The sequence below is a fragment of the Eleginops maclovinus genome, chromosome 6 (assembly GCF_036324505.1).
Source record: "Eleginops maclovinus isolate JMC-PN-2008 ecotype Puerto Natales chromosome 6, JC_Emac_rtc_rv5, whole genome shotgun sequence".
Classification (NCBI taxonomy): Eukaryota; Metazoa; Chordata; class Actinopteri; order Perciformes; family Eleginopidae; genus Eleginops; species Eleginops maclovinus.
In genome coordinates, this window is record NC_086354.1 from 11794513 (window position 1) to 11818504 (window position 23992).

Below are 23992 nucleotides of genomic sequence, written 5' to 3' on the forward strand. Positions count from 1 at the left end.
ATCAAATATATTATGTTGACAAATTCCACATAACTGTATTAGGTTAGTTGAAAGCATTAATATTAATATAAACAAAACATATACAGCTCCGTTTTTTCACTGTATTCAATGTATTCACACAAACGTTTCAAGAAAAACATTCATGGTCCCCAGAGGATGATTTCTAATAACTTTAGATGTCCCCTTTTTTCTCAAGTTTCATCATGAGTCTGATATTTGTGTCTCTGATTGAAATATCTTGACAACTATTGGATGGATTTGAATAAACTTTGGCACAAACATGAGGATCAATTATATAACTTTGGTGAACCTCTGGCTTTTCATCTACAGCAACCATCAGGTCGAAATATAGTCTATTACTTTGGTTTATGACAAAACTAAGTCAAACTGATTTGTTGTGTTAGCGCTAAGTATCAAACAATAACATTTAAAAGCATCATCATGTTAGCAATTTGCTTCTGACTGGTTATTATTCCTACTTTAGCATTTATCTCCACGATTGCTTTGATTTAGTGCAGCCTCATAGAACGCTTCAGAAGCTTTTCCATTTGCATTCCCCGCCACAGAGCATGGCCTGTAGGTGTTCTAAGTTGTTATAAAAGGGATCGATCATAGGGATAAAAAGGACACCGTTTAGAGGCTGAATCCACATTGACTGATGCTAGAGTGAGCAGTAGTAATTTTAACCCTAAAAGACACGCTTGTTATATAGAGAAGGGCACATCAAATTGAATCTTTCTGTCTCCGTATCTCAGTGGGAGGCGATTGTGGGTTTTTGTCCCCAGATTAGGGCGGGTATAGAGCTGGCTAATCCTGCTCGCTCCTCCATGTGGGAGTGGCAGTGGGGGGCCTTTGCTGCGCGGCCAGCCGTAATCTAATGGGTGTGAGATTGGCTTTATACACGGGCACGCTCACTCACACACAGCCGGAGACACACAACACAAAGTCTAGATTTGTTTCAGGATTAAAGTCCCCACCTCAATGACTGACATAATGCCACAGGCATTCCCACGGTAACCCTCATGAAGTTGTCTGTATGTGAGTATGTGTGCGATCAGTTTGTGTGTCTAGATGGGATCCTCGATGATGCTGATGAGAAATACTTTGAAAAAGGAAATAGAAAGGGCCCATGAAAATGAGAAAACGCACACAAGCACACACACAAACACACACACACACACACACACACACACACACACACACACACACACACACACACACACACACACACACACACTGAGCCCCACTAGGAAAGCATCTGCCCAGGTTGGCAGGCCATGTCCCTCTCATTATGCTGGCCAGTCACTCGTGTCCTGGCTCTCTCTCCCCTGCTGCTGCTGCTGGACAGGTAGCATCTGACACACATTAGCCTTCTATTAATGACTTCTGCTGCAGCCATTATCACACACTTAGGGAAAAACATCCCCAGGGTGCCATTTTTTGCAGTGCCATGCATATATCTCCAAAATTTTCCAAACGTTCTGCAAGCAAAGCAATGCTGCGTCTTCAGGTTTCGTTCCTACACTTGGATTGTTGTTGTTTCATCTTTTGTTTGCATTTGCGTGTGATGGTACCTCACGTTAAGTCCAGGATGTCCGTGAAACTTGCTCTCAGAGGTGAATCCAGAGGAATGTGGGGTGTGTCTGGTGGACCTCCCACATCAGATTCATTGTTTACCCATGATCCCAAAAGGGAATACCACTGTGATTAACATTAATCCTTCAAGTCTGTGCACAAAAAACACAAATGCCATCTAAAGATCTCCAACATCAGCAGCAGGTGTTGTGGACCATTCCTCACTTCCTCTCAATCTAGTGCAGTGTTTGACATTGTGCCTGTTCAGCTCTCAGGTTCAACAGGTCCATAGAATGATATTGCCAACAAAAAGTCATGGTCTGTTCACATTTTTCTATCCTTTCAAATCCTGCTGTGGTCACAGCGTCATAATGACCGAGGATCACAGAGGGTCAAACATTCCCTATTCACTGCTCTAAAAAAATATGATTGCTTAGGAATTTGTTGAAAGACTCAGGTTTCTGTGCCAGAAAGTGTTCAGTCAAGGTGTCCTTAATAAAATTGACTTTTAGAATCATATGTCAATTTCTGAAAATTGTAGTTTTTGCTAAATGTTAAGGAGCACAAAGAACAATACGATGAATACAAAACAATAGATCTCAGCAGGAATGAACTCCAAAGATTAGCAAAATAAGCCAATAATAGGCATTGATAAATCCATGAAAGTAAGTAGGGAAGAAGATAATTAACTCATCTAACTGGGTTCCCTCGACATAACCATCGAACCATCTCCAATGAAGCAGACAGAAAGACAGAGCAGAAATAATCATGTTAAAGTACCAGTAAGAGCGAATTGTGGCTGACAGGATTATTCGTATGTCTTTATAACAGAATATCAGTGACTCAGAGACATTGTGCTATACAGGCAAACATACTATAACTGGTGTTTGGACTGAAACGCGATCCACTGTATGCATGCATGTGCTTCTGTGTGTTCTGTGTTATCCTTTTTCAATTTTTTTTCAGCAAACCTCCACAGCTCTGCAAGCTTCAAGGTTTGATAAACCTCTACAAAAGCACCATTGCTGCATTTATCTACCATTCCACCTTAAAGAGTGTCAGGTCTGTGAAAGCCCCACGCGCGAGGGAGACTGATTGAAAAGAGATGGGTTGAGGTGAAAGACAGAGGCACACCAGCAGTGAAAGTTTTGTCCTTCATCAGCCCTCCATACCTCTACCCCTCCATCTCATTAAGTATGGATAGATGATCAATAGGAGCGAAGCAGTAGAGGGGGATTAGGATTAGAAATCGATGGCTTTGTTTTCTTCAGCCTGCCAAAGATAAACACTGCCTTAAGACACTGACAACGCAACACAGAGACCTTTATGGCTTTTCATCTGTGTGTGAGAGGGCACGGTGATCACTCTGTGTGTACAGACAGACATCTGTTTGCAGCTTCTCACGCTGAGTTAAAAAGAGACACTTCGATCCCTTCATGAGATTGGGAGATGGGGGATGGGCTCTGATCCTGTTTAGTGGTAGAGCCTTGGTTGCTATGAAATGCAACAGAGGCTCTGTTGGAGATGCTGTAGACTCTGTGCTCTGTGTACTGCTTGAGATGCACATGTTGTCTTGTGCGTGGGAGACGCAGGTTATTTATCACCGATCAGAGGTCGACTGCTTGTTCACACCAAGTCGCAATTGTCTTATTGAAATAACGGGAGATGATTGATGGAGAGATAACATATGCTCGTTGCAAAGATAAGTGATGCTCCTAAAACCCTGAGTGGGCTGGAAGGAGTGATGCAAGGCATTCTGGGTAGGTGAGGCTTCACCTCCCACACAGAGATTCAAAAACATACCCCCTGCTTTGATCTCTTTCTGCTCTCTCCCTTTCTCTCTCCTCTTCCCCGTCCCTCCTTTCACACACACACACACACACACACACACACACACACACACACACACACACACACACACACACACACACACACACACACACACACACACACACACACACACACACACACACACACACACACACACCCTGCGCACTCAGCCTGTTTGTTGTGGCTTTCGCCCCTCTCGCCTTTGAAAGAACAAAGGCATTTGTTTATGTGTCCAGCAGATGAAAGTGCAGCTTTGCAACAGGTCATTTCACCCCAGGTACAGATGCCGACGCTCCATGGTTTCTATTGAGAAATATTTTTAAGATGAGAACTGTAAAACTTTGTCTTTAAGCTCATTTGTATTTCTCTACCATTTTTCCTGATATTAGGCCTTTTGCTTTCCTTTTATATGATAATGACACTGTTCAAAGTCACAGGTGTTTGAGGCCTATTCCAGCATGCACTTGGCAGAAAGCAGGGGGAGGAGCAGGATCATAAAAAACACATTGATATCTCTTCAACCAATCTGACATGCACACGTTTGGGAGGAAACCAGAGCAGCCTCAAGTGGACACTGCGAGAACATGCAAACATGACCAGGACTGTGCAGAGAATAAAGCTGATGAGGATGAAGATGAACATCATTTTTGTTATTTTAAACATATCTAAGGATAACCACTTTCTCAGCCTGTGGTCTTGGAGTAAAAAGCTAAATAATATCCTACTAATAGCAGGGCACTGCGATTTGGCAAATGTTACTCAAAAGACGAGTTGATGGACACTAGACCATTTTCAGCAGTAGATTAATCCACAATCGCCTAAATCGCCAGCAGACTGGTTCAATCATTGCATTTTGGCAATGTGTTTAAACCATTTTACTCTTTAGAATGTTTACCTGCATTCAACCAAAATGTCACTGAAAGTGATAAGTCAATACTCTTTTGACTACAAATAAAAAAGCTTTAGATTCCAGAATCTTGTTCAATTTCTACAGATTATCGATTCATAGGCATCTGTTATAGGGATCAGTTAGTGGCTGCTAAAAAAGAAAAACATGGGATTAGTTAAGTATATACTGTATTAGTTTTAGTATATGATTAGCCATGTCCTTTAATATGTTTACCTCACTCAATTAATTGCACTATTGGACTGTTGAACTGTTTGGATGTGAGGCAGGGGGAACTGAGGAGGCAGGAGAAGGAGCAAAAGGAACATTTGTGTTTTTCAAAGGCAGAAGGACAAAAAGAGGAGAGGCACAATTTCCTTCCAGGACAATTGGCCAGGTGGCTGCTGATCCTTGTCCATCACACATTCGATCACGGCCCGACATGGCTGACTTGTCACCCTGAGTGACATTCCCAACTCCGGCTTACACATAAAGCACACAGTGCATGTGTACCTGTACACACCGAGGAATATGGTTAACACACACCTCACTTGCTGTAATGTATACCTGGGTGGACAACAGACCATGTTATCTCCTACTTGAACTTTATTGTTCTAATTTCTCTTCTGTAATACTTGTACTGTGTGGGTGTATATATATATATATATATAGAGAGAGAGAGTCCATACTACTGCAGATAGCCGGCTAAGATCCCAAAGGGCTGTTTCAGTTAAGGCCATATTGATCCTCGTCTGTTTTACTCCAATGTATTTTTAGCAGCAAAGCTTGTGCAGATAAATAAAATGCCAGCCAAAAAATTCAAGACTTCACATCCTTATTTATGTAGAATTGTCAGTGTGATATGGAGGTTGAGGTATGAGACTATAAATATGAGCTTCCCTTTTATGGTCAATCAGGAACACTATCAAGTATTATGACCAAAATACAGCTGATATTTTGAAATGTGTCTTTGGGCTTATTGATCAGGGTTCCTTCACATTTTCCATACTTACTTCCATACAAAATTCCATATATTTCAGGACAAGTATTCTTCATTCAGATCATACCATGATTTAGTAAAACTGTACTTTCAAATCCTAAGGAAACACAACTTCATGTTCTTTGGAACTTAGGGGAATTAAACTATTAATATTTTTTATAAATTATGGACTTTTTTTTCAGTATTCACATTAATTAATAGTGATGACAGAGAAATGTGTTTTCCATAGTCTTGTCCTTTTTTGTCATTTCGTAATCAAGGAATTACAGAAGCTTAAACATTGAGCACATTTCCTGCGCAAGCACCGTGTTTAATTCGGCATCGCAACTAAGCGTTTTGCATTTTCAAGAAGCACGAAACTGTAGGAATTCAATACAGGCTGTTTATGTCTGAGACATATGGTGCCATCTGGTGGACCAATAATGCAAATTACAGTTCAGACCTAAATATTTTCTCCTTTTCAGCTGGTTTATGAATCTGTATAATACACAACAATATAACAAATCCAACAAAAGAAAAATATCTATTTTTTTTACACAATATCATTTTTATTATTCTTTTACACAGTGATCAGCTACAAACACTGCTGCCTACAGAGGCAGGTAAACGTCAGACTTTAACAACACGTTACAGCAGTGCTCGTCCACAGTCAGAAAGTATCATTTTGGTCAATTTTGAATCTTGATGTATGGAAGAGGGGAGGTACTGACTGTGGCAACAATACATTTATTTTATTACCAAACTGTATATAAATCTGAGGTTATTTCTGCTCGTTTGCACTATTTCCTTTTTCTTACACAGCCAACATGCTTATAGCTGTTTCAGACATTCATTGCCATAACAACAAATGGAGGTTACACCTTTTACCACTTTTTGACAAATAGGCAGGACAAAAACCATGTCTCCCAATCACACATCGAAATGCATGCAGACACATGAATACAGAGACATATGGGCACATACAGACTCTAATACATAGTTTATCTAATTTATAAAATATAATTGTATACATTTCTTTTTTCTTGTGTTCTTTCTTGAACAATGGATTCGAAATCCTTAAAAAGGTGTAAATGCAAACTTTGCATATTTGTATTTTTAAAGTTGGTTTTGAATAATTACATGTGACCGAAATATTAAAAAAATGTTATGAAAATGAGTTTTTCAATAAGGCATTTTGAGCACAACCATTCATTGTCAGATCAGAGTTTTTTAAGTGGACCAACACGCACTGCTGTACAAACAGAACCCTGTGCACACACACCCCAAAACCTTTACTGTATTTAAGTGTTTGCAACAATGACTGATGACAAAAGAACCAAACATAAAATGATGTCGGTCACATGTATATTGATAAAGTGCTAAAATAAAACGTAGATACAGCTTCGACATGCCCCTAGTGAAAAATAAATGCATGAATAAACTCTGATGTAGTGAAGCATCAGTCTAAAGGAGAAATCAATAACAAATATGCCCATTTTGCATAGCCAGAGCTGGCACAGTGCCGCGTGACTCATAGACACTATAAACGTCCACAGCAGGAAGCAGGGCGGCAACAACACCTGATTAACAGCCATCTCTCACAGCGGCACTCAGCTGATTGTGACGTAACCATATTTCTCTGCAAGATGTCAGTTAGATTGTCCAGGAGTTATTATTATCATACGTTTTTTGCATAATATATTTATTGTTTTATGTTTGTATAAATAAAAGTGTAAGCATGATTATTATATTGTTTTCTTTTGAATACTCTGTTGGCAAGGCTAGCTCCACATGCAGCTTGGGCGACCAGCTTTAATTCCCATAGTGTCCTTTGTTATTAAAAGCTCAAATGTTCAGTACATGGAGTTTTTGGCTCCACCCATCATTGTTGTCTTCACAGAGTTACTGAAAGAATAGAGACACAGATAAAGGATCCAACGACGAATAAGAAAAACATCAAAATAAAAACAACAAATACTTGTTTTTACTTATGCTGTATTAACGAATCTATTTTCCTGGAGTTAATGGTAAATAATGAATGAGGTGTACACCTACTGTCTCACTCTCCCCTTCTGAGTCCCTCCTGGACTCAGAGCCGTAGTGCAGAGGAGAGTACACCCAGCCCCGGTCCTCCTGAGTCTGCTGTTACCAAACAGAGCCAGCAGAGGGTAGCAGAAGCAGAGAGGAGAAAAGAAGAGGAATGAGAAGGAAGCTGGGCCATTTTGCATGTTTGGGTAACCAAGATGCACAATGGGGGTCAGTCTGCTTCTATTTAGAGCTTTGCTGAGGAAAGGCTAAAGGGTCTCAAATATAAGGGATGACCTAACCTGGGTATTCTGGCTAAAATTTGTGCGAAGTCACAAAATCATTAGCATTTTATTAGCCAAACATATTAGCAAAGTATGAAAATACTTATCATCATGTCAGGACCGACTACTACGTCAGTGCTACAGGGAAGGAGCGTGAGGAATCACTAAAAATATCATTTCAATTCAGGGTTTAATTACTTCAGGTCTTGCAAGATCTTCAAACATTAAATGTAACATCACATAGAGATGCATGCTCCATTTAAATGCCCAGGAAGGCCCTTCAGAAGCCAAAGTTATTAAAATGCAAGGTCTTTTTTGCGGACTTCAATACTAAATAAGTAATGTGAAATGCACTGTAGCGAGTCCTTCTGAAGATCCATATGCAGCTGTGCTAGTGACAGCCGAATGGAAGCAGCAATGCAATGGAACAAATGACTCAAACTACTTTGGTGGTGACTTACATTGTAACTTGAGCTAGAGTTTAGCTTACGACGGCCAAGAACTGGAGAGTACACCCAATATCTGCCATCTGCATACTGATGAGTGGATGGATGGATGGATGGATGGATGGATGGATGGATGGATGGATGGATGGATGGATGGATGGACACACAAACGCAGAGGAAAACACAAAAGTGTGCACAGGAAAATAAAGGGAAGTGATTATATCACAAAACAGGAGAGAAAGATGTGAGATGAAAGAATGACTTGTGATCAAGTAATGAAAGTGGAAAACAGAGAATTCTATAATGTCAGAAAGGAAAGAGGGAGCATTATGGAGATCTGTTCATGATTCTGAAAGCTTGCCTGAATGCAAATGGTCAGATATCAATACATCATGCTGTACAGTAAAGACATCCCCAATGTTTTGCTGATACATTCAAGAAAATGAACTATGACAGATGGCAGCCTCGTGCTTAGAAAAATAAGCGAGAACAACTCCATAGTACGTGCACAGGGCAACACACACAGTCCCCCCTCACCATCACAATTCTATCACGCTGTCCTGACTGAGCCACTGCGAGAAACACATCATAGAAAAACAGGAGAAGGAAAATGATCTTAACTCTCCGGAAGAGGGTAGACAATCAAAAAGGAAAGGATTTATCGAGTGGGATGACCGGTTAATAAGAAAAGAATGTGTACTGTTCGATGCAATAAAGCCAGGTAATATTATGTCCATCATGCATAGGGAGCGTCTTCAAAATAGATGTATGTCTTATTTTGTCTGTTTTTAAGGCTAATGGCAGTTTCAGCACATTTTGTTTAGTTTTACTGCTTCAAAACTGGAATTAATAACCAATTTTCCACATCCTTCACTCAAAAAAACCCAAAACAAAGAACTGACAAATGAAAAGGGGGACTTACAAAGTAGATGTCGGACACTTGCAACTCCCCGTCCAATGAGTTGTGGCTGCTGGAAACCGACAGCTGATTGCACGGTGCACGCAGCGGCGCGTGCTGAGGCACCTGGGGGCTCGCAGGGTGGGAGGAGGGAGGGGTCGAGGGGAGCGGGTGAGGAGGGCTCTCTGTAGGGGAGTGGGAGGGTGCAGGGCATATTGGAGTAAAGGCTGAGCCAGGTGGGGGCGTGGAGATGTTAGGTGCTGGGGTGAGGACAGTGGATTGCAACGTTGGATGAGAAGTTGGAGAAGAGAGAGGGGAAGAGAGAGCGGAAGGCTGAGCAGCGGTGGGAGAGGTGAGCGGTTTGGTGGACGGACAGATGGAGGAAGCGAGAGTGGAGGATGACTGCTCATCTGACTGAGCAGCAGAGGAGGATGACACACAGGATGGAGAAAGGGTGGAGGAGGAATTTGCGGAGGATGGTGTAATAGAGGGAGTGGTGGAGGGAGCAGTGGTGTGGGGCTGAGGATCAGGCGACAGACTGGGGGAGGACATTTCCGTCATCTGCTTAAGCTCTGTGCTCTTTGGGATTTTACTGTAATGAAGACAAGAAACTGTTTTACAATACACCTCCACAGGCAGCTATGGACATGTTATTAGTATCACATTGCTGTGTACATTGTGTACCTGAGCTCCACCTCCACTGTGATGGTGTCCTGCTTTTCTTCATGAACCTCAACTACTTCTCTCTGCGCCCTGGAAGCACACAGGGAGATACATAAGCTGTGGTTGAATAGTTTTTAAAAAAAATCATCATCCATCCCACTTTTCCTTGACTCTCCCTGATGAAAAAAATCACACGGTCAAAGAGAGACTCGGAAAATGACCACAGCAGTGTTAAGAGGATCTTACTTTCAAAAGGCTATGTAATTATGCAGGAGGATGTATTGAAACAAATGTAAGCAAACTTATTCATGACACAAAATGACAAAACAAAATGAGAATGCTGACCAACTCAATGCTGTATGTCCAATTCAAGTATGGATTCCGGTCCAAAATAGTATTACAACTCCTTAAAGGAAAAGGGTTTTAAATGTACCTATAATGTACAATTAAACACAGACAGGATATGTTAGTGCATTACTCCAAGGAGACAAGAAAGGAAGAATTGAAACACCTTTCCTTAGCATTTAGAGAATGCTAGAAGCTCTTATCATGGCTGCCACTTCCATAATTCCATATATACTGTATATATATTACTCAGTAAGGAGCCTTCCTATAAAAAACCGATTTAACCACACCTAGGACTCAAAATGAGAATGTGAAGGAACACAGTAAACAGTTTCCAAAGAAAAATTTCACTTTAGATAAATCATTGCATATTCATGATATTCTTTCTCACCGTGCCACATTTGGGGAATGCATTTGTCTCCTGGAGCGTGGGTGCTCTGGTGTGTCGAAGGGGGTTGTTGGTAAGGAGTTGTTAGAGGAGAGTGTGGTGGCGATGGAAGCTGTGGTAGCATCTTCAAAGGAAGGAGGGGTGCAGGGTGGCTCTCTCCCTAACAAAGGAATAAAAATAGACATCATTTAATGCATGCAAGAGATGAAAACATACTACAAAAACAATATAGAATATAATTGCTCCAACAAGATTAGACAACATTTAATGAAATATATGTATGAATGCTTGTACAGTAGTCGTTTACATTTTCATTGAAGTTCCCTGCCTCCTAGTTGAGTCCACTGATGCTGTAGCTTTTATATTCAGTTGGAATGGGTTAAAAAAAAATGGGATAGCTTTCGTGACTTTAACTCTTCCTATTCACATTCAGTAAGTGTTCATCAATTAAATGTACTATTGATTTGTTAAAAGTTTCACTTTTACTTTGAATATTGCAGCGATACCGCTCCTTCACTTTATTCCTCCACTTGGATCGATAACGGCTCCTTTTAGTTCATTTAAAGAGTAAATGGAGCTCTCAGCTGCAAACAAGTGAAACTAATGGTGTGCCAAGTTCAGAAAGTAATAATAGAAAAACTGGCGATCACAAGTTCACTCTTTATTTGCAGTACTTTACTCCAGCAGCAATAGCATGTTAAATTAGGCATTTCCTCGCTGGCTTTGATGAGGTCAGATAGCCTCCATAAACACTGATGAAGGTACTGCCACATGGTCATGTAGTCTATATACTAGGTTTCAGTCTTTGGAATTAAGCATCCTATTTTTACTTGGAATAAAAGTATTTATTTTTGAAAGGTGTTCACTTTAGTTGTCCCTCTATTTTGAAAGAGCTTTTGGTTGTATTTAGATCTTCATTGAAACACATGCCACATCCCTTTTTCTTTGTCCCAACAATTTTCAAAGTGGGACACAGGTCATTTCAATATGAAGCTGCTTTTGTTTGGAATAATCCTCCTCTTTTTCTAAGATTCATTACCTCTTCCCATTGCTTTAGGAAATCTTTATATTCACATTTTAAATCACTTTGTTTATGCTTTTAGCTTGAGCATATACCTACTTTCATTCAAACTTTATTATCTGGTCATTGTCATTGTTTTTCTTGTACAACTGCCTGTATGTGTGTATCTGTAGTGTATTTTATGCTGTTTTGTCAGTATTTGTGTACAGTATATGTAGTATACAGTGGGGCAAAAAAGTATTTAGTCAGCCACCAATTGTGCAAGTTCTCCCATTTAAAAAGATGAGAGAGGCCTGTAATTTTCATCATAGGTATACCTCAAATATGAGAGACAGAATGAGAAAAAAAAATCCAGGAAATCACATTGTAGGATTTTTAATGAATTAATTGGTACATTCCTCGGTAAAATAAGTATTTGGTCACCTACAAACAAGCAAGATTTCTGGCTCTCACAGACCTGTAACTTCTTCTTTAAGAGGCTCCTCTGTCCTCCACTCGTTACCTGTAGTAATGGCACAGTTTTGAACTCGTTATCAGTATAAAAGACACCTGTCCACAACCTCAAACAGTCATACTCCAAACTCCACTATGGCCAAGACCAAAGAGCTGTCAAAGGAGACCAGAGACAAAATTGTAGACCTGCACCAGGCTGGGAAAACCGAATCTGGAATAGGTAAGCAGCTTGGTGTGAAGAAATCAACTGTGGGAGCAATTATTAGAAAATGGAAGACATACAAGACCACTGCTAATCTCCCTCGATCTGGGGCTCCACGCAAGATCTCACCCCGTGGGGTCAAAATGATCACAAGAACGGTGAGCAAAAATCCCAGAACCACACGGGGGGACCTAGTGAATGACCTGCAGAGAGCTGGGACCAAAGTAACAGAAGCTACCATCAGTAACACACTACGCCGCCAGGGACTTAAATACTGCAGTTCCAGACGTGTCCCCCTGCTTAAGCCAGTACATGTCCAGGCCCTTCTGAAGTTTGCTAGAGGGCATTTGGATGATCCAGAAGAGGATTGGGAGAATGTCATATGGTCAGATGAAACCAAAATAGAACTTTTTGGTAAAAACTCAAGTCGTCGTGTTTGGAGGAGAAAGAATGCAGAGTTGCATCCAAAGAACAGCATACCTACTGTGAAGCATGGGGGTGGAAACATCATGCTTTGGGGCTGTTTTTCTGCAAAGGGACCAGGACGACTGATCCGTGTAAAGGAAAAAATGAATGGGGCCATGTATCGTGAGATTTTGAGTGAAAACCTCCTTCCATCAGCAAGGGCACTGAAGATGAAGCGTGGCTGGGTCTTTCAGCATGACAATGATCCCAAACACACCGCCAGGGCAACGAAGGAGTGGCTTCGTAAGAAGCATTTCAAGGTCCTGGAGTGGCCTAGCCAGTCTCCAGATCTCAACCCCATAGAAAATCTTTGGAGGGAGTTGAAAGTCCGTGTTGCCCAGCGACAGCCCCAAAACATCACTGCTTTAGAGGAGATCTGCATGGAGGAATGGGCCAAAATACCAGCAACAGTGAGTGAAAACCTTGTGAAGACTTACAGAAAATGTTTGACCTCTGTCATTGCCAACAAAGGGTATATAACAAAGTATTGAGATGAACTTTTGTTATTGACCAAATACTTATTTTCCACAACAATTTGAAAATAAATTCTTTAAAAATCCTACAATGTGATTTTCTGGATTTTTTTTTCTCATTCTGTCTCTCATAGTTGAGGTATACCTATGATAAAAATTACAGGCCTCTCTCATCTTTTTAAATGGGAGAACTTGCACAATTGGTGGCTGACTAAATACTTTTTTGCCCCACTGTATCTAATGTTATGCAACTGTCTGAACGTGTTTTATAATTTGTGTATTTATATTTTAGGACCCCCTTGAAAATGAGGTGTTACATCTCAAGGGGCTATCCTTCAATACATTCTCATATCTTGAATTCTGTGTGCATAGTCCAGTCTGTATCATTGTGGACTATTTATAAAAATAAAATACCATTGTCCTCCAGCATGGGGAAGCTGCGCGCTCCTCGCAGGTTTTCCAAGTTGTCCAGGTTTTCCTGCCTCTCATCCGTCAGTGAGGGACGCTGCCCAGTTGAACCTGTTCCCCCGCTGGACTTGGACATGGAGAAAGCTCCTCGTCCTTTCTTAGAGGGAGACGATCGCAATGCTGTGAAGGCAGCGGAGAGGACACATGTACTCTCATTGGTATTGTTGTCATCCAACATAAGACACTACATGGCTAATGCGCGTTTGTAAACTCACAGCTGCTCTTCTTGAAGACGATGGTGCTGCAGAATCTGTAGAACCTCTCAGCATAGAAACAAGGTCTGTGAACTGACACTGTGTCCTGTAAAAAAACAGATGACATTTTAATGATGTTACACTTTTAATACGTAATACTAATCAAGGTGACAGAAAAAGTGACAAAATAGGTCAAAAAATAACAAAGAAATATGCTCTGTTTTGCTTGGACATAGACTATTACATTACATTAGAGTTATGTGAAAGCTACTCACCCCATCATGGATGAGGGACTTCCAAGAGTGCTCCAGTTTCTTGATCATTCTGTCAGACAAGACAATTGAATTATTTAGTTAAACTCATTCCCTGACTTACTGCAGTTACCTGGCAAGCCTGAATCAGCGGCAACAGGGCCACTCGAAATGTTTATGTACATTTTAGGAGCTGTTTTAAGCGACTGAATTACTCACACTTGTCCTGATAATAGCTGTGATGAGTTTCCTATTTTAGTGTTTGATTAAAAACTGTGTTACAAGTCTGGGATTGCTTTTCTTTGTGATCTCTCTCCATCCATAAATTGTGCGGACACACAAATAAACCTGTCATCCTAGAGATAATCATTTTAAAGACATTTTTTCTTGTGATTTAAGTTATCTTTAAATGATTGATTAAAGTTGAATAGAAATGACAAATGAAGTGCAACGGTTTGCGGTTACAGAAACGTTTTTAGGTTGTAAAGTAACCTCGTAAATATCCCAGAAAATCCGGCCTAGTGGCACATAGTTTAAAATGTTGCTGACCTAACTGATCGCATTTGGATTTGTCGCTTTTCCAAAGGTGTTGTTGTTTTGCTGCCTACCTGTAGGACTGCAGGATGTCAATGATTCCAATGAACAGCAGGAGCCTCTCTCCTTTACTACCCACAGCTGGAATACCACCCATACTACAGAAAGAGAGGAGAACATTACCATCTTTTCTAAATATAATATCATGATAAGGGCAAACATTATTAAATGGTGGCTTACGTGTCATCATGGTCCAGTGTGTCTCTACATGTGGAGCCACCCTGTATGGACTCCATGGCGGTGGAGTACAGAGCCTTCTGAGCTGCCCGTCTCTTCTCGTCCCCTCCTCCTGTGGGTGAGCCCTGAGACTCGCGCTCTCGCTCTGCTTGAGTCTTGTTGTGGATGCCTAGCAGTAAACTGTAATCCATAATCTTAAAACTTTCCAGAACCTGATAAAAAAAAAAACACACAAGTGATATTAGGTTGTAGTATTTACCAAGCTTCTAAAATCAAACCCATGTATTTTTAAATACATGGGTTTGATTTTACAGCTTGCAAAATAACCAAAAATGTGTTTGGTTGTGCTGCTTAAATTAAATTTTAAAAATGCACAGTGTTAAACTATTTTTATAACACTTCCACAACCTTCCTCCTCTCTCTTATTCCTCACCAGACAGTCTCTCTGCAGAGTTTTGACCAGAGCAGTGTATGTGTCATGGTCCATGGTGAGGCCTTCAGGAACATCATTCAGAAAGTCCAGGTCTTTGAAAGTAGGTTTTGACTTCTCTCTTTCCTTCTTGGATGCTCGCCTCTTGTATGTGGAGCCCTTCAGATCAAACTTGAGGTGCATGCGTACTGAGCGTGGTAAAATATTGTTCATTACGACAACTCTGATGTTCTTGCCCCCACACTGGACACAGTAGAGGCCAAAAAACTTTGGCAGCAACGTCCTGGGGTTCTGGTTCAAGTTCTAGAGAGGGAATTTATGCAGCAGAGACAGGGAAAGACACAGGGAAAACTACATTAATAAGGCATGTTGTGTGTTTCAGCCCCAGTACCATGCAAATGCCAGCCGTGGTCATCCATCTACAGGTCTTATTCTTTTATCTCCAATGGCCGCATGCTTAACCGGTTAAGGAGTGCTTAGCCTAGGTCTTGGTCAAGTACAACCTCTTAGCTTACATCTTTTACAAAGTCACCTTCTGACGTCATTGTAGGGGGGTAGGATAAAGAGGATAAAGATGACTAGTCTCAGGTGTGCTCTTAAACATACACAGTGCACACAAACACCCAACACCAACACACCCAAACACATATTTATATTAACACAATTACAAAACCATTGGCAAGGTTTCAATTTTCCATTATCTTTTTTGCTAGTTGAATTTGTTATACCAACTATTAGTATACAAGTTTCAGTTGGCCAAGTGTTTAGTAAAAAATAAACTGAATAGTACCACATGTTACAATTATTTAATTACAATTTGGATAAGGGTATTAAGTTGGATCTGTTGGAGGAAGTGGACAGTTGGACTTACCATATAGTATCCAGGAAGGAGTTTCTGTAGAAACTCTGCCTCTTTGTGCTGAACAGTTTTGATGATGAACTCATCATCACGGGTCACGTAGAATATGGAACCACTTGCTCCTGGATTTGTCAACTCGATCAGTGGCTCATTACATATAGAATACTAGACAAAAGATAGAGACAGAGGAACAAAAACGTAAACATCGAAGCCTGACAACCTTACCCACAACCTGCTTCAAAAGTCAAAAGCCATGAAAGCAGTGTTAATTCATTATGAAGCTTTCTGCCTGTTTGAAACAACAGATGGTCATTCTGATAAGGGTCTTGAAAATCTCTATTTTTTTTTTTGTATTTCTAACAGTGTTTGCAATTTCATGCTAACTTCAACACATCGTGGGTACTGCATGTTTGCAAAGTGGTTTTAATGTTGGACCCAATAGAGCTTTTAAAATAGCAAGCCAAAAGCGACAAAGAAATAACTTTGTTTTAAAGTGCAAGCCAGTGCAAACAGATGTTGTGGGTGTGGGTGCAAAATATTACCCATGTAGGGGAGTGTAAATTGTAGATTATGACTAGTAAACATTGTTGTACTATAAGTAGCTACAATGACTGAACTATGGAAATGTTGCTTTCAAACACTTCTCGCTGCTGCTGAATAGCATGTACACAAGCAGGAATGATATTAAATTGAGGGAATCCCTATTAAAACGCATATGTAGCTGCAATAGCATAAATGGTCTTAAATGTACGCTGACCACCTTACAATAATTTGCAGCAGTTAAGACTGTAATAGTAAAAAACATTATATACACAAAGTAAGAAATTCAATTAACAAAGTTATAAAATGTATAAAGCTTGGGCAACAGAATGCAATTATACTGATACCCCACTCCTCCACACAAACACAGACTCTGACTACAGCTTCTACATGGAGTTTAAAAAAAGAAGCTTTAGTCTGTTAATCTTCCTCTGGCATAGGTAGAACGTGAGCTTAAGCGTGCAGCCCATATGTGTTTGTGTGTGTGTGTGTGTGTGTGTGTGTATACTGTGTGTGCATCCTCATTTGTTAAATACTGTACTTGAGGGCATGTGCGGTAGTGGTAGCACTCAGTTGTGCGATCTTACATTATTCCGCTCAACATCAATAAAATGCTTTCAGAGGGAACTGCATATAAATCTATATTGAGTCGGCTACTATTTTTATTAGGACTTTGCTACATTTAATGGAATTAAACATTGTCTTTAACTCCAGTATAGATATTTTTCTTTTATATTTAAATTCAAAATATATATATAAAACTAGATTGTTTCTTTTTTTTAATAGACAAAGGAATTATAAATGATCTCTGTTGGAAATCTATAATACCCACCAACACTGCTTCAGTATGGCTGTAGTCCAACTTTAGATGACCATCATTATGATTATTATGAACAGCAGTGTATTTCAATAATATGACCCTTATTAAGATGTCTGAAACTATCCAAGATGTGTTCACACTCACTTCACTACTGATGCTCTATGGGAGAGACATTTCACGTGTAAAACACTCAACACATTAACATAATGTCGATGCCACAGAGAAAATAAATATTTCACCAGGTAGTCGTCTGGCCGGATCCCGAACAGCTCTCGGAAGTAGCGGAAGGCCACAGGAGCATAGTTTTTAAACCTGAAGTCTGGGTAGTGGTGAGCTGGAGTGAGGTTACTGCCTTCTCTGTATGGAGCAGGATGGAACCAACAGGAAGAGCAAAAAAAGATGAAAGGTTATATTAAATGTTTGCCACACACATGAACCTAAACACACCTCTGCTCATTCAATCGCACCTGGGGAAGAAGATGCTTTCCACCACATAAAAGTCCTGCATCAGCACATCTCTCTCAGGCTTGGAGCTGAGGTTGCCTACAGTGTATCCGATACCCAGCTGGATGGACCCTTGCAAGGCGGAGGAGGTAGTCTGGGGGCGGAGAGAACAGATAACAGAACAACAGAGTAAGATGTGGGTGGAACGTAGTTGATGAAATCGTGACGCCAACCCTACACGCAGGCAAAAGACAAAAACAAATACTGATGAAGAGAGAAAGCCTACCTTCTTGTATGTTGTTTCTCCAGAAGCGTCTACCCTCCTGTGGCCAATCTTTTTCTCATGGGCTGGGCCTACTCCAAATGGGGACGGCATCTGTCCCAAGGAAAGTAAATGGAAATGTGACATTATGTAGCCTAGGTAGGTAGTCCATTCCTGGGTGTGGAATTGAACCATGCATCCAAACAGTAAACAAGAATGAATGAAAAGAGTAGAAAAACGCAATAGTGACAAGTGAGACAGACAGGTGTATATTGTGTAGAAGCCTCTCACCTCTGTTATCTGAGCCTTCTTGGCTGAATCTGTGGACAGAGACAAAGAGAAGGAGAAGGAAGAATTGGTTGAGTCTCAATGGTACATTATTTAGTGTGATTCAGCAATTAAAGTTTAAAAATGTAATGGCAACTTGGGCATCAGACTCACACTGGATTTGGTGAGTGTTAGCGTGACACATTTAGGCCATCATAAGAAGTACACGACTTATAGAGCAATCAAAACAATTAACTCAAGGCATACATCCATCAACACTAACCGTAAACACTTTTGTATTTACTTGACATTTATTCAAACCATAAGTTAGACCCTTCTCTTTAAAGGAATACCCTTCAACATCAAGACAAACAGTAGAAATAGTAGGTAAATACCCAATTAAAAAAGAAAAACATTTATAATTTGCAAACAAGTACATGTATTATTTGGTCTATATATGATCATCCAAATAACTTCAAGTACACGTACAAGTGAAAATGTGAATATATATAATTCCATGACACAGGAAAACACTTGGTGAGGTGATTTTATCCACATCCCCCAGCTCATTCTTTCTTATTGTTTATTTAAAAGGAAAAATCCACGACACGATTTTGCACCAGATACCGTTTTGAATCCTTTATACACAATGTCTCCATAATAAATCAATGGTCAACTCACCAGCAGAGAAGTTCAGTGCCTACAGGTTACAAATTGATCTTTATTCCAGAAAGACATGCAGCTGTATTCCTGGCTAAACCAAAACCTGACTTCCAGTAGTCAGACCACAGCCGAGTGCACTCACTGTTTGCTATTTCTGGACCTGTGAGATTTGCAACAAGAAGGTAAAAACTCTATTGGATTGACTTCCTCTTTAATCTGTGTTCTGCCATTGGCCAAGGTCTCCAGATCATGACGGCAGCCAATCACGTATTAGAATTAAGAAGAATCTTTCCCATTGACATGACTGAATGTGTTTGTGCCATTTTATGAGAAAGGAAGTGGAAGGAAGGAAGGGATTTAACGGGAAAAGAGACAGTTGTAGTATCACAGTACTACAAAGTACTCGGTTTAACAGCATCGTGCTTTTGTCCAGGTCGTGTGAGGGTGAAGATTAAGGAAGTGCAGCTGACAGAGAAAGGATAATGAATCTTTAAGCCATGTTGAAGTACTGAACAAACACAGGCACAGTTTGTCATGACTAAGGAATGACAGGACACAAACATAGATAACATACAGTATAACAGATAATAAAATAATATCTTGTTGCTGGTGGCTCAGTTGATGTCTTACAATAACAACTGCATTAGTAAGACAAAGGCAGGTTTCCAAATCACCTTTTCATTTTACTATTAGTATGTATTCCATGCATCTATCTTTACAACTTATGTTAAATAATGCATGTCCCAAATGCTTGAAGTATGCATACAGTTGGACATACTTTGTCATAACATTTGATTTCAAACTTTGACCCAGTTGCTTATATATCCCCTGTGCAAATGAATTTGGGTCAAACTAGCCACAGAAAAACCTGCTGGATTCCAAACTGAAAAATGTGACCAGATGCACTAGGAAATCCTGGTATTTTTAGCCAACTGCATTTTATATTCTGTGTATTGGAACACATTCTGACACACTGAATAGTATGTTAGTATGGGTTTTGGAATACTTAGCAATTGTCTAAAAAAATGTCACAATTTCCCAATGCTACTAATAAGAGCTAAAGCTAAAGAACAGCTGAGGCCGATGGGAAGGTCATTAGATTTGCAGGTTGTTCTTTCAATGGAAGAAATAAAAATGTTACAAAATGAAGGTGCTAAATGAGAAATTGAGAATAATGTCATCGCCAATGTCATTACAATTTATCGTCTAGGCACTGTAAATGTTTCATTCATTTTAGGGCCTGGACATTTTTAAAAGTTTGCAGAAAAAGTGGTAAAGACAATAAAAAATCAGCATGCAACTTTAGCTACAAAAGAAAGTGGCTCTCCATATTTTACCATATTTTGTTCTCTTATTGTCACACGGCTGGTTACACCTGTAACCTGCAGATTAACGCTGCAACAAAGCCTGTCAGGCAGCACAATGAGAAGGAGTATCCTAGGACAGGCGCGCACACAAAGAGTCTCTGCAGGATTAGGGTCAGGCCAGAGTAATGTGCCACTGAGCTGCAAGCAACAAACAGGACAAGCACATTGTAGCATTTCTGATTACTATGTGAGAAACAGGCTTTCTTTAGGACTGTGTTTTGTTTTGTTTTTTAAAACATGTGTTAAAACAGAATTACTGAAAGCTTATTTAGATATTGTTGTAATGAAACATTTGTGTCAGAGAAGTATCCCTTAAGGCCTGTGTGTGTGCATGTCATTGTAAAGAGGATTAGACATCTCCCTCATCAGCTGCGAAAGTGGCGGCCAGTTGCTGTAACATTAATGTGACACTCAACACAGTAGTAGATTTTTATGCCCAGAGGCTATCTGCACACAAGTATAATCTGGTGGATTTAATAATAATCATGTGTGCACAATCATCCAATGTTACCGCTTATACATGAGCAGGCACATGCAAAGACAACTTGTTGGACCTGCTATACTGAGGAGGACCACATCTGCTTTCCTTCATTAACATTTGCAAATAAATAGAAGGAAACTGTAATGCATGTTGTGTCGTATTCTCAGCCATTACATCCACAGTGATGCCTCAAATTGATACCCAAAAGGGATTAGTGTGTGGTTTATGTTATAATTCCATATCAGATTATGTAAAGCACTCTTCAGATTTAGCTAGGAAGAGGAAGTGAGAGATAGACTGAATTATGAAGACGGATAGAGGTTGAGAAGAGCCAAATGACATTGTGTGCATGTTTCATAAAAATGTCTCCTGCTAATGCTGTACAAATAACTAGTGTGTGTGTGTGTGTGTGTGTGTGTGTGTGTGTGTGTGTGTGTGTGTGTGTGTGTGTGTGTGTGTGTGTGTGTGTGTGTGTGTGTGTGTGTGTGTGTGTGTGTGTGTGTATATAAATAGCTCAATACTTATTCAGGTAAAATATAACATTTAGCAGCTGGTCTTCATCTGGTTTGTTGTGTGTACATATTTCTAATGAGCACTTTGTGATTGTGCCAGGCTGCAGTGAGCCACTGACACTATGGGCCATTTGCATCAGAACAGCGGTGACTTGAATCTTGACACTGTTATCTAAGCAAGTAATTTATTATTCATTTGCACAGCTTATGTTGCTCTAAAGAAAATGTGAGTTTTCTGCTTTTGTGACTAAAATATATGTTTCTCTATTATGTCAAGCCCATGTGCCTAGCTACATCCAAATATGATCAGATGGTGGGATGCTACTACCCACTTACTACCCACTTGTGACCAACTTCTGTCACCTTCTGTCACGGGTAGCTGGGTTTGAATAGGACCCCCGAGATGACTGCATTATTTAATCGACAATGAAAGACTCTTAATGAATGAACATGCATACCGGTGTCCCCCAGGTCAAGCTGCAGACAGAGGCCAGCGGCAGCTTCCTCACTCGTCCTCCTGTCATCCCCGGTTTCCGCAGTCCTCCCGTCCATCTCCCGGACGCTTCCTGGCGACAACCCTCAGCCGTATCCTTCCTCAACGAGAACAAGATGAGGCAGTATGGGCTTCGAAATATTGTAGATATCCTATCATTCCACCTTCTTCGATATGTACCGCTATAATTACATAACTCTACGAGTGTGTATCTGTCGCTGTGTATAGGTAAACGCAGCGTTCAGAACCAGCGGTGCTGATCATCGCCACTGTGCGTCACTCTCACGCAACGGCTGATACGCTTGCCGCTACAGCATCATCTTACTAAGCTGCCAAAACTAACCATCATTGTTGAGGTGTCCTGTAACGTTGACTACTGTGATAGTTATGGGAAGAAGACGTCGACATACATTTTAATTATTAGTATTTAATTGGGACGGTCTCTAGAAATGTTTGGAATCTCATTTCCGCTTCGAGATAAAACATGACGAAAACAGTCGTGTTGAAAACATAAGAAAATCCACCGCGAATATGTTGGTATTGGGTTGGACATTTGATAAACAGGCTTTCATTTTAGGGACCATCAATAAGTAATTTCAAACGACACAAAACGAAAGTTGTTTTCAATGCCACTTCGCCCCTTATTATTCAAAATAATGTTTTTTGAAAAATAAAGAAAAGTGCTCTTTCAAATAGAAATCTGTATTTATTTTCGTTCCAATAGCTCCTATGTCGTGTCACCCAGTTATATTACGACACTGGAGACACAAGACACACCTCCTTTTATTGGATTTTAGGGATTCTACTATTTATTTCTGTTAAACAATCTGTCTTTTTTAATATCTTCCATATTAGGTTACCCAGTACATTGCTGCATTGATTTAAAATGGATGGACTTGGAAGCTATAAAAAATGCATAACTTTCATAACAATATTCATACAATTAGGTGTGTCATGCATGTCCACTGTAGCAAAACAACCCTGCAAGTAATTAGGTGACACTTATGTGAGAATGCTGTTCATTGACTACAGTTCAGCATTCAACACCATTGTGCCCTCCAAGCTCATCATTAAGCTCAGGGACCTTGGGCTCAACAGCGCCCTCTGTGACTGGATCATGAGCTTCCTAACGGGCAGATCCCAGGCAGTGCGGATGGGGAACATCACATCCTCCACCTTGACCCTCAACACCGGAGCCCCTCAGGGTTGTGTGCTCAGCCCTCTCCTCTACTCCCTGTTCACGCACGACTGCGTGGCCACACACAGCTCCAACACCATCATCAAGTTTGCTGACGACACGACCGTCATCGGCCTGATCACAGACGGCGACGAGACGGCGTACAGAGAGGAGGTCAGAGCCCTGACATCTTGGTGCCAGGACAACAACCTCCATCTCAACGTCAGCAAAACAAAGGAGTTGATTGTGGACTACAGGAAGAGGCAGAGAGAGGCACACACACCCATCACCATCGGCGGGACTGTGGAGAGAGTCAGCAGCTTCAGGTTCCTCGGGGTAAACATCAGTGAGGACCTGACATGGACACATCACACCAGGGTCATATCCAAGACAGCTCGACAGCGGCTCTTCTTCCTCCGCAGGCTGCGGAAGTTCAACATGGACTCCAGGATACTCTGCAACTTCTACAGGTGCACCATCGAGAGTATCCTGACTGGCTGCATCACCGCCTGGTATGGCAGTTGCACCGCCCTCAACCGTAAGACTCTACAGAGGGTGGTGAAAACTGCTCAGCACATCACCAGGACGGAGCTGCCATCCATGGAGGACCTCTACACCCAGCGGTGTAGGAAGAAGGCCGGTAGGATATTAAAGGACCCCAATCACCCCAGCAACAATCTGTTCTGTCTGCTGCCATCTGGCAGACGGTACCTGCAGCATCCGGACCAAGACTACCAGACTCAGAGACAGTTTTATACCACAGGCTATAAGACTGCTGAACTCCTGAGCTGTGTGAATGTCTACTCACATCTTTTTATAGTACACACATACATATATATATATATATATATTATACACATCTGCCATACATATCTGTTTATAGTACACATATCTATATATTGTACATATCTGCCATATACATCTGCTATACATAATATATGCATCTGCCCATACCTCCTCATTCAACAGTGTAAAGTGTTTAAATACTTTCAATGTATTCCACATATGTATATATTTCACATCCTCAAATCTTTATTGTTGTTATTGTAAATATTCTTCT

General features: G+C 40.7%; 1 protein-coding gene across 5 annotated transcripts; it reads right to left on the reverse strand.

Annotated features, from left to right (window-relative positions):
- Window positions 1-5832: 5832 nt before the first annotated feature.
- Window positions 5833-23512, reverse strand: LOC134865873 (phosphatidylinositol 4-phosphate 5-kinase type-1 gamma-like). Of its 5 annotated transcripts, none has more exons than XM_063885671.1 (18): window positions 21721-23512; window positions 18264-18292; window positions 17997-18086; window positions 17734-17864; window positions 17506-17623; window positions 15919-16071; window positions 15051-15350; window positions 14621-14829; window positions 14455-14538; window positions 13871-13919; window positions 13617-13701; window positions 13348-13521; window positions 10323-10479; window positions 9608-9676; window positions 8948-9515; window positions 8041-8115; window positions 7326-7409; window positions 5833-7175 (listed from the first exon to the last, which is right to left on the reverse strand). In XM_063885671.1, the coding sequence occupies exons 1-18, from the start codon at window positions 21812-21814 to the stop codon at window positions 7173-7175; spliced, it is 2472 nt and encodes an 823-aa protein (XP_063741741.1). In that variant the 5' UTR covers window positions 21815-23512; the 3' UTR covers window positions 5833-7172. The 5 variants fall into 5 exon arrangements, with proteins under 5 accessions (XP_063741741.1, XP_063741740.1, XP_063741745.1 ...); XM_063885670.1 differs by having other exon boundaries at window positions 7326-7412; XM_063885675.1 differs by lacking the exon at window positions 21721-23512 and adding an exon at window positions 18921-19056 and having other exon boundaries at window positions 7326-7412.
- Between the last annotated feature and the right edge of the window lie 480 nt (window positions 23513-23992).

Excerpts from the sequence above, each read along its gene's own strand:
- LOC134865873 (XM_063885670.1), bottom strand. The coding sequence starts at position 21,814 with ATGGACGGGAGGACTGCGGAAACCGGGGATGACAGGAGGACGAGTGAG. Across the intron at positions 17,624-17,733 it reads GAAAGCATCTTCTTCCCCAG|AGAAGGCAGTAACCTCACTC; the intron begins GTGCGATTGAAT and ends TGCTCCATACAG. Across the intron at positions 16,072-17,505 it reads TCCGGCCAGACGACTACCTG|TATTCTATATGTAATGAGCC; the intron begins GTGAAATATTTA and ends TCTTTTGTCTAG.